General features: G+C 41.3%; 1 protein-coding gene across 1 annotated transcript in view; it reads right to left on the minus strand.

The window, feature by feature from the left end:
* The window catches only part of LOC126109812 (translation initiation factor eIF-2B subunit alpha), an 80,342-nt gene extending 72,884 nt beyond the window's left edge, over positions 1 to 7,458 (minus strand). The window contains exons 1-3 of the mRNA XM_049914872.1: positions 7,298 to 7,458; positions 6,978 to 7,079; positions 6,736 to 6,875 (exon numbers count right to left, since the gene is read on the minus strand). Of these exons, the coding sequence (XP_049770829.1) occupies positions 6,736 to 6,875; positions 6,978 to 7,079; positions 7,298 to 7,310 (255 nt within the window). The 5' untranslated portion in view covers positions 7,311 to 7,458. The remainder of the gene's footprint in view (positions 1 to 6,735; positions 6,876 to 6,977; positions 7,080 to 7,297) is intronic.
* Positions 7,459 to 11,863: the final 4,405 nt, after the last annotated feature.

Below are 11,863 nucleotides of genomic sequence, written 5' to 3' on the forward strand. Positions count from 1 at the left end.
TACTTTCGCATGGGTTATGCCATCTTGTCCTATCAGACTCATCATTCGTCATGTTCACCTCCCAACACTCACCGTGCAAACAGTTAGCAAATGCAACATGGGGGAGAGGGAGGGGGGAAGCCACCGACACTATAACTGCACTTTTGAGTTGAGTGAACTGGAGATTGGGAAACCGTGACATTACGGTGTGTTTTGTAGGGTTTTGCCGGTTTTATATACATATATATATATATAGAAAGAAACATTCCACATGGGAAAAATATATTAAAAACAAAGATTCCATGACTTACCAAACGGGAAAGTGCTGGTAGATAGACACAATAAAAAACACACACAAACACACACACAAAATTCAAGGAGGGAAGGAGAGGGATAGACGAAAGGATGTGGGTTTTAAGGGAGAGGGTAAGGAGTCATTCCAATCCTGGGAGCGGAAAGACTTACCTTAGGGGGGAAAAGGGACAGGTATACACTCGCACACACACACATATCCATCCGCACATATACAGACACGAGCAGAATATCTTGCCCTCTCCCTCCCTCCCCCCCCGACAAAGCGACCCTGGGTTGCTGAAACTCGAAATCTGTCTGTGTGTGTGTTTGTTATTGTCTCCATCAATGCACCAACGCCCCCGTCTGGCAAGCTACAGAATCTAAAAACAAAGATGATGTAACCTACCACATGAAAGCGTAGGCACACCGATAGAGACAATAACAAACACAAACACACACACAAAATTCACAAACCCAATCATCCCGGCCGCCCCACTGTAGCTGGTTACCAAGCCCCCACAGAACGTATCTCTGCCTACGTAGAGCAACACCTTCAATCCATTACATGCAGTCTCCCATCCTTCATCAAAGACACCAACCACTTTCTCGAACGCCTGGAATCCTTACCCAATCTGTTACCCCCGGAAACCATCCTTGTAACCATTGATGCCACTTCCTTATACACATCCAGGGCCTCGCTGCGATGGAGCACTTCCTTTCACGCCGATCACCTGCCACCCTACCTAAAATCTTTTTCCTCATTACCTTAGCCAGCTTCATCCTGACCCACAACTTCTTCACTTTTGAAGGCCAGACATACCAACAATTAAAGGGAACAGCCATGGGTACCAGGATGGCCCCCTCGTACGCCAACCTATTCATGGGTCACTTAGAGGAAGCCTTCTTGGTTACCCAGGCCTGCCAACCCAAAGTTTGGTACAGATTTATTGATGACATTTTCATGATCTGGACTCACAGTGAAGAAGAACTCCAGAATTTCCTCTCCAACCTCAACTCCTTTGGTTCCATCAGATTCACCTGGTCCTACTCCAAATCCCATGCCACTTTCCTTGACATTGACCTCCATCTGTCCAATGGCCAGCTTCACACGTCCGTCCACATCAAACCCACCAACAAGCAACAGTACCTCCATTATGACAGCTGCCACCCATTCCACTTCAAACGGTCTCTTCCCTACAGCCTAGGTCTTCGTGGCAAACGAATCTGCTCCAGTCCGGAATCCATGAACCATTACACCAACAACCTGAAAACAGCTTTCGCATCCCGCAACTACCCTCCCGACCTGGTACAGAAGCAAATTACCAGAGCCACTTCCTCATCCCCTCAAACCCAGAACCTCCCACAGAAGAACCCCAAAAGTGCCCCACTTGTGACAGGATACTTTCCGGGACTGGATCAGACTCTGAATGTGGCTCTACAGCAGGGATACGACTTCCTCAAATCCTGCCCTGAAATGAGATCCATCCTTCACGAAATCCTCCCCACTCCACCAAGAGTGTCTTTCCGCCATCCACCTAACCTTCGTAACCTCTCGGTTCATCCCTATGAAATCCCCAAACCACCTTCCCTACCCTCTGGCTCCTACCCTTGTAGCCTCCCCCGGTGTAAAACCTGTCCCATGCACCCTCCCACCACCACCTACTCCAGTCCTGTAACCCGGAAGGTGTACACGATCAAAGGCAGAGCCACGTGTGAAAGCACCCACGTGATTTACCAACTGACCTGCCTACACTGTGAAGCTTTCTATGTGGGAATGACCAGCAACAAACTGTCCATTCGCATGAATGGACACAGGCAGACAGTGTTTGTTGGTAATGAGGATCACCCTGTGGCTAAACATGCCTTGGTGCACGGCCAGCACATCTTGGCACAGTGTTACACCATCCGGGTTATCTGGATACTTCCCACTAACACCAACCTGTCAGAACTCCGGAGATGGGAACTTGCCCTTCAGTATATCCTCTCCTCCTGTTACCCACCAGGCCTCAACCTCCGCTAATTTCAAGTTGCCGCCACTCATATCTCACCTGTCATTCAACAACATCTTTGCCTCTGTACTTCCGCCTCGACTGACATCTCTGTCCAAACTTTTTGCCTTTACATATGTCTGCTTGTGTCTCTATATGTGCAGATGGATGTGTGTGTGTGTGTGTGTGTGTGTGTGTGTGTGTGTGTGTGTGTGTGTGTGTGTGTGTGTGTGTGTGTGTGTGTGTGTGTGTGTATATATATATACCTGTCCTTTTTTCCCCCTAAGGTAAGTCTTTCTGCTCCCGGGATTGGAATGACTCCTTACCCTCTCCCTTAAAACCCATATCCTTTCGTCTTTCCCTCTCCTTCCCTCTTTCCTGATGAAGCAACCGTTGGTTGCGAAAGCTTGAATTTTGTGTGTGTGTTTATGTGTGTGTGTATATACACTCCTGGAAATGGAAAAAAGAACACATTGACACCGGTGTGTCAGACCCACCATACTTGCTCCGGACACTGCGAGAGGGCTGTACAAGCAATGATCACACGCACAGCACAGCGGACACACCAGGAACCGCGGTGTTGATCGTCGAATGGCGCTAGCTGCGCAGCATTTGTGCACCACCGCCGTCAGTGTCAGCCAGTTTGCCGTGGCATACGGAGCTCCATCGCAGTCTTTAACACTGGTAGCATGCCGCGACAGCGTGGACGTGAACCGTATGTGCAGTTGGCGGACTTTGAGCGAGGGCGTATAGTGGGCATGCGGGAGGCCGGGTGGACGTACCGCCGAATTGCTCAACACGTGGGGCGTGAGGTCTCCACAGTACATCGATGTTGTCGCCAGTGGTCGGCGGAAGGTGCACGCGCCCGTCGACCTGGGACCGGACCGCAGCGACGCACGGATGCATGCCAAGACCGTAGGATCCTACGCAGTGCCGTAGGGGACCGCACCGCCACTTCCCAGCAAATTAGGGACACTGTTGCTCCTGGGGTATTGGCGAGGACCATTCGCAACCGTCTCCATGAAGCTGGGCTACGGTCCCGCACACCGTTAGGCCGTCTTCCGCTCACACCCCAACATCGTGCAGCCCGCCTCCAGTGGTGTCGCAACAGGCGTGAATGGAGGGACGAATGGAGACGTGTCGTCTTCAGCGATGAGAGTCGCTTCTGCCTTGGTGCCAATGATGGTCGTATGCGTGTTTGGCGCCGTGCAGGTGAGCGCCACAATCAGGACTTCCCTTAAAACCCATATCCTTTTGTCTTTCCTTCTCCTTCCCTCTTTCCTGACGAGGCAACCGTTGGTTGCGAAAGCTAGAATTTTGTGTGTATGTTTGTGTTTGTTTGTGTGTCTATCGACCTGCCAGCACTTTTGTTTGGTAAGTCTCATCATCTTTCTTTTTAAATATAACTATATAAATATAACTATATATAGTTATATATAGTTATAGTTATAGTTATAACTATATATAACTATATATATAACTATATATATAACTATAACTATATATAGTTATAGTTATAGTTATATATAGTTATAATAGAAGGAAACATTCCACGAAGGCAAAATATACCTAAAAACAAAGATGATGTGACTTACCAAATGAAAGTGCTGGCAGGTCGACCGACACACAAACGAACACAAACATACACACAAAATTCAAGCTTTCGCAACAAACTGTTGCCTCATCAGGAAAGAGGGAAGGAGAGGGAAAGACGAAAGGATGTGGGTTTTAAGGGAGAGGGTAAGGAGTCATTCCAGTCCCGGGAGCGGAAAGACTTACCTTAGGGGGAAAAAATTAAATATGTCTGCTTGTGTCTGTATATGTGTGGATGGATATGTGTGTGTGTGCGAGTACCCGTCCTTTTTTCCTCCTAAGGTAAGTCTTTCCGCTCCCGGGACTGGAATGACTCCTTACCCTCTCCCTTAAAACCCACATCCTTTCGTCTTTCCCTCTTTCCTGATGAGGCAACAGTTTGTTGCGAAAGCTTGAATTTTGTGTGTATGTTTGTGTTCGTTTGTGTGTCTGTCGACCTGCCAGCACTTTCATTTGGTAAGTCACATCATCTTTGGTTTTTTTTTTTTTTTTTTGCAGAGTGCTGCATTTTGAATGGTGGTGGTGTTTTTATTATCAAATTTTTAGTTTTTCCCTGCCCAAAACTCCCTTTTTCCTGTTGTCATCCAGCTAATCTCATTGAGTTTAGTCAGTGTATTGGTTTGTGTAGTATTTGGATTTTTGCGTGGGTTCTGACATGTTTTGTTTGCCATACTGGATACACAGAACTAGGAATTCTTGGCATGGTGACGTCACTGGTCAAAGCAGACAGGTGCTAACCCAGTCTCCAGTAATTCCAGCAACATCCTAGAGTGAGTTCCAGAACTGTTATACACAGATTGCATTTTCCCAGTATCATACAATTTACCACAGGTTGCCACCTGCTTTACTGTTGATTGAACCTCTAGCAGTCTTTGGGAGAAATAAATTTTGTCTAAATCTGCATATTACTCCAATATGGAGGCGGTCATTAGTTGTAAGATTTTGAATAAAAATTACTCAAAAATACATAACAACACTCAACCTAAAGTAACAAGGGTGCTAAGAACTTTAAGACAAAAGGAAAGATACCAAAGATTTATTGCTGACAATTGGTGACGGGGAATAAGTAACTTAAGATGAACTGTTCAATGTAAGAAGTAAACAGCTGAACAAAGAATTCAATCTAATTGCAAAAACAATGACATACAAAGTATCAAGAAAAAATGTTACATTCCAAACCTTGGCCATTGAGAACCTTGCAGTTGAGTGCTACCTCACAAATGTATAAAAACTGAGGAAACAAGGTAGAATTTTGTTTCCAATAAGCAATATTGGTCGAGGTGCCAAAGTAAGGGAGACTTATTAAGATCATCATAAAAAAGGCTTCTTCAGTAAATAAGCTTATGTAAAAAGGTGAAATGGGCTAAAAGTAAATTATTTAGAAAGTTGTGTAGATGATGTATACTAGTATCCTGACAAGAAACACACACAACAAACTTTGAATAACACAAAGACCAAAATGAAAACAGAACCTAAAGAACATTTATAGTACAGCTACATGAAACTAAACAACATTAAAAATAAAGTGGATGAGAATCTTACTAGAACATGGAATAGGTTGAATGAAAATAAGTAGCAAGTCAAGTACAGATTTAGAAATAGCTGCTAATCAAATTTTCACCAACATTTATAAATAGTTTAAAGCTAATTCACTATCATTAAACTTTGAGAAGACCTACTATATGTAGTTCAGAACATGTAAGAGATTTCCTTCCAGCATGCGTAAATTTCTGGGCTTACAACTTGATAATAAATTCAGTTGGGAAGGGCACAGAATTGTTTAAGCGCCTAAACAAGTCTGTATTTGCAGTGACAATGATGTAAGATGTAGGAGATATAAACATAAAAAACTTGCATACTTTGCTTACTTTCATTCTATTATATCGTGTGGCATCATATTCAGGGGTAACTCATCAAACCGAGCAAGCAAAAGTTTTTAGGGTGCAAAAGCATGCGACAAGAATTATTTGTGGTGTAAATTCAAGAATACCATGTAGAAACCCATTCAAGGAACTTTGTATTCTAACACTGCTTCTGACTGTATTCACTCCTTAATGAAATTTGTTGCAAGTAATACATCTCTATTTCCAACCAACAGCTCAATACATAATATCAATACTAGGAATAAGAACAATCTACATAAAGACATAAAATCACTTATCTTGGTCCAAAAGGGGTTCCAATATTCAGGAACACACATTTTCAATAAATTGCCAGCAACCATTAAAAACAGATTAAACAGAGTTTGAAAGACTTTTTGATAGGCAACTCCTTCTACTCTATAGAGGAATATCTTAACAGAGATTGTTAAGCCAGCTTAAGTAAAAATGTCTGTTAGATTTCAGTTTTGACAGCACTTGGTCACAACAGTCAAGATTAGGTATTATGTGTATGATAAATTTATTAATAGTGCATAACAGTGTTTCATTCTGACAGCGTGTTAAATCCACAAATAAATGTACCAGTTCACTGCACTGTAGGTGGTTATTTTGACAATCTCCTGACAAAAGATCAGGGTAGTAGATATTATATTTAAATGTATTATTTTTCAAGTTATACTTTCTGACATGTTCCACACCCACAAGTATCATCTCATTTTTTGGCGCTATGGAACGATAACTTAATCTAATCTAATCTGAACTTACATTAAACTATTTAGGATTAGTCCATTACTAGATCAACCAGGCATTACAAATGAGAAGGAAGAGAAATTTTGATAGATAACATATGTTACATACATCTATTAGTTTAAGTACGAATTTAGGAAGGAGGAGAGTGAGGCAACAGACAAAAATGGAATGAGATTGTCAAATGACTCTAAAGTCCCTGGGGTAAATACATTAAAGGAATCATTGTCAGGCAGGATTCATTTGCAACATACCTCTGTATCAAGCTTGGCGAGGGTAATGAAACGCAGAAACAGCTCACATCCAGATCTGACAGCTGCACCTGGATGATCTGTCTTTCGCATTGCATCTCCGGCTGCGCGAAGGTTTGAATCCAACTCTTGTACTGTCTCTGCTGGAAAATGTATACAAAAGTGTTGCGTTAACGATATTTTACTCACGACGTTCAAACCACCACAAGGAGTTTGTATTTCTTTTCCGTCAAAACGAAACTTACATTTGTCTCGCTCCAGAACGGTAAGTAAGGTCCTTATTGCGGCAATTCCAGCTGAAACATCTTCTTCTTCCTCCAATATTCCGATAAAATAATCTTGTATCTCTGGAAACCCAAGTTTTTTTAATAAATTTAATCATGCACAAAGTTACGGACCACAGTTGGCATACAACCATTCTATGTAGGATGCATTCATCAGCATTTCGCAAGCTAGAATGTGTACGTAAAAGCTAAGGAGCATACCCACCGAAAATAAATAACGATATTTAGAATTTTCTTTTCTTTGTGGTTCTAATTTAGTCCAGCTTCCAATATTTACTTACCCTTCTTATCCATCGCTTACTTGTTTCCTCTTGCTTCTTCGTAAATATGTGTTTTACACAGCACACACACAAAACAACAGTATGTTTACATTCAGAGCCCACATGACAATCACAGTATCCACAGTACACACATGACGAGGTTATGATTGTTGGTAACACTGTTGGAGTTACTGATTATATCGAAAGCTAAACTGTTAGACTTTCAACTTCGCTGAAAATATATACTTTAAGATTTCAAACTATTTTTTCCTTGCTTTGAATATTATCGTAATTTGTGACTCGTTCAAGGGGCTGTGTTACCCCTAATTGTTCGCATACTAAACTGTTTAAAGGAGGTCTTTGTAGAGATTTCGATATCGTTTGTCGAACAGTTGTTGGCAATACGATATGTCGCGCAAGATTTGAAAGTGTTCGCCGAAAGACGTTTTCTATTCCGGATACTCTCTTACTTGTGTCGTTAATAATAATAATAATAATAATAATAATAATCAAGCGATCATAAGCAAACTCAGGGAACGACGATGAGTTGCGAAGAGCTGTAGAATTGATGCAACAGTACGTGCAACCACAAATTAATGTTTTCTGTAAACTCGAACGTGTAATCAATTCATATTATTTATCTGCCTATCTATCTTTATTCATTTAAAGATTATCTCAAAATGATATACGATTTTTCAAAGTAATACAGTGCCAATCAATAGCCGAAAATATAACATGCTTTATGAGGATAGGACTGGCAGCCTATGGGGGCAGGACAGATGTTCATGTTCCTTCATTCACACACAATTTGTTTCAGTTAACTTGCTAAATACAACATAGTTTCCTTCGTCCCTGCATATACGCCGAGGTCGCCTGGACTCTTTCCGACCACTTGCAATGGAAAACTTAATTCCACTCTTCATTGCCGCACACACCAAGACACGTACCGATGACTCCTGGACTGAGAAGACGCTTCTATACCACTAGCCTCAATTCCTATCTCGACACTCATACTGTCCACCTGAATAACTAAGCTAGGCTTGACACATGATCCTCGAAAAAGCAGTCAAATATAACCGTGTATTGAAATGTGACAGGTGTTGTAGTATCCCCTTTCATTACTATCCACTACTCTTAGTTATCTAAGTAGTCTTTAACTGTGTAATAAGAAAGTTTTAACTGCCTTATTAAAGAATGTATTTTAGTAATCTTTTTCACTTCCTTTGGCAATTTATTGTACAGTTTCATCGACTGATATAAGCTATTGTTTCTAGTTTTTTATTTGTTCTTCCTCAGTAACTATCTCTTGTGCCATGATCACCAATGAATAATTACTGCAGTATTTGGTAATATTTTCCATGATATGCTCCACAGACTGCTATATGTACACACTTCGTTAAGTAAGACTATTTAATTTTTTAAAATAGCTCTATACAATGAGTCCCACTACTAATTCCAGTTATAATTCTTATGTATGGATGTTCTGTGCAGTTTAAAAACTATGTCCATGTTTTTTGTCTTCGATCTCCAAAAAAGAATCCCATAGCTCAGAACTGAGTGTATGTATGCCTAGTATGTTACCACAAGTCATTGGCTATTACAGACATACTAACACTCTAAGAGCATAGCATGCCTGTAACAAGCTTTTTGCCAGTACCCTTGTATGTTCACACCATATTAGCTGACAATCAAAGCTCATTCCGAAAAACTAAGTGTTTGTTTCACAATCTACAGATTTATTGTCTAGTGACAAGAGTTGCTCCTCCTCTTTATGTTGAAATGCTAACTGTTCATTTTCTTGTGAGGTGTGGCTGCTTGTGTAAATGGGTGTGCATTTTTCTTTCCCCAGGAAGTCTTTGGCCAAAAGCTTATATGTAACACTCTTTTCATCATGCCTGTCGGCAACTTAATGTGCCATCCTTACAGTGAGTACCAATCTGTCCTTTTCTTAACTGTAAATTCAACTAGCTTCAGTTGAAACAATGCAGATTGTAACTTCATGATTGTAAACAGCTACGTAAGGGACAGCAGGAGTGGCCGTACAGAGTCAGTATATTTCATCCATGAGGCGCTAAACTTGTGTCAGTCTTCTTCAGTTTGTGAGGTGATAAAACAAGTTGTTGAAAGTATTTGGACTCACTTCATCATGTATTTCATTAACATGACACACATATGCTAAATGGACATAGGTTATATCACAGGTGGAGGAAATACAGCAACCCTGAGTAACAGATCTCACTGAAGATCGCTGATGACTGACAAGTTAAATAGTCCAATTGCAGCCACAAAAACTGGTTACATTTTAGGATGTAAGCAATACACTGTCAGGCATCCTTTTGCTTGGCATAGAGCAGCAACTTGACGCGGCTTGGACTCGACAAGTTGTTCAAAGTCCCCTGCAGAAATGTTGAGTCGTGCTGACTCTATAGCTGTCCATAATTGTGAAAATGTTGCTGGTGCAGGATTTTGTGCACGAACATTTTTGTCCCATAAATGTTCAATGGGATTCGTGTCAGGCAATCTGGGTGGCCAAACCATTTGCTCGAATTGTTCAGAACATTCATCAAACCAGCTGTGAACAGTTATGATCTGATGGCATGGTGCATTGTCATCCATAAAACATGAAGTCCATGAATGGCTGCAAATGGTCTCCAAACATAACCATTTTCAGTCAATAATTGATTCAATTGGACCAGAGAACCCAGTCCATTCTGTGTAAACAGAGCACACACCGTTATGGAACTACCATCAGCTTGCACAGTGCCTTGTTGATAATTTGGGTCCACAGCTTCTTGGGGTCTGCACCACACTCTAACCCTATCATCAGCTCTTACCAACTGAAACAGGCACTCATCTGACCAAGCTGTAGTTTTCCAATTAGTTTCTAGGATCCAACCGATATGGTCATGAGCTCAGGAGAGGCTGGGCGATTTTGTGCTGTTAGCAAAGGCACTCACATTGGTCATCTGCTGCCATAGCCCGTTAATGCCACATTTCGCTGCACTGTCTTATCACATGTGTTCATTGTACGTCCCACATTAATTTCTGTGGTTATTTCACACAGTGCTGCTGGCCTGTTAGCACTGACAACTCTAGGCAAACATTGTTTCTCTCTTCAACTTTTGTTGTCCTGTCTTCCTCAGTTGCATGTAATATTACGGTATAATGATAATTTTTACTTTAGGACTCCCTAACTACAACTGAATGAAACACAATTTTCCTATTGTTGTTAAGTGTGGAAAAAACCCTCAAATGGCAATTATAGGAACAGGAATAGTGCTGGAAATGGAAAAAAATGCAACATGTACAAAATTGTTTACGGAACCTGCCACTGAAGGTGCCTTGCAGAGAACGAAAGCGAAATGTGCATGGCATGAAAACTGTGTTTCTTTAGATGGTCCAAAAGTAAAAATTATCATTATACTGTGATACTGTTGCTTTCGGTCATTAGGAGCAGGGCGTCAGCCACTCTGTTGCTCGTGGTGAGAGATAATACCTGAAATTTGGTATTCTCAGCACACTGTTTACAGTGTGGATCTCAGAATACTGAATTCCCTAACATTTTCCAAAATCAAATGTCCCATGCGTCTGGCTCCAACTACCATTCCACATTCAAAGTCAGTTATTCCCGCTGTGCAGCTATAATCACGTCGGAAACTTTTTCACATGAGTCATATGAATACAAATGACAGCTCCACCAATGCACTGGCTTTTTATACACTGTGTACATGATACTACCACCATCTGTATGTATGAATGTCCCTGTCTCATGAATTTAGTCATCTCAGTGTATTATTGTCAGTGGTGGTGGTGGTTGTCAGACACAAAGTGCTGGCAACGTGAAGTCTCCCAATTTCTGCCAGTTCAGAAGTAAGGAACCTAGCAATCAAGTGATTTACAAACAGTAAGTACAGTGCTCGCTTTTTAACTTGCTTGGTTTTAAGTGAGAATACAGAATGTGGGTGAAGCAAGTGTTGCTAGGGAGAGGAGTGGTGCAGAGGAAGTATGTTCCAGCACAAGTGGATAGTTAGCTTTCTTTTCTGAGAGAGAGTTGTAGGTTTTGCCAGTAATGCTCTGACAATTTCTTCATCATTCTATACAAACAGTTGTTAGAAATAAGCAGTGCCAATTATGTCACTGACTCATTAGTTTGCGGTTTAATAAAACACCTATGAAAACTAAATGTCATTTACCTTCTGTCATTTAAAAAAAGAATCAAAGAAAATTCTTTCCCTTTCTAAAGTTTAGTTATGCACTAATGTATATAATGGTGGGGTGGATGATTCAAGCAAATATCTGATTGCTCTCAGTGATAATGATCTCAGAAAGATTGGGAACCACTGTTGTAATATGATGTAGATTGGGACATACTCTGTGTCATGCACCTCCCAGTGCTTTGTAGAATATGGATATACAGGGCGATTCAAAAAAATTTTACAAACTGACATGGAACATTGGTCATACAACAAGGATCAGTAATTACATAGGAACTGGGGATCACAAATGCTATGAGAGGGCCCTACAGTTACGTGTAGGCTGGTATCATTGTAAACTGTTTAATTAGGCCGTACATTTTTTTTTATTTTT

This window comes from Schistocerca cancellata, chromosome 12 (assembly GCF_023864275.1).
Source record: "Schistocerca cancellata isolate TAMUIC-IGC-003103 chromosome 12, iqSchCanc2.1, whole genome shotgun sequence".
Taxonomy (NCBI): Eukaryota; Metazoa; Arthropoda; class Insecta; order Orthoptera; family Acrididae; genus Schistocerca; species Schistocerca cancellata.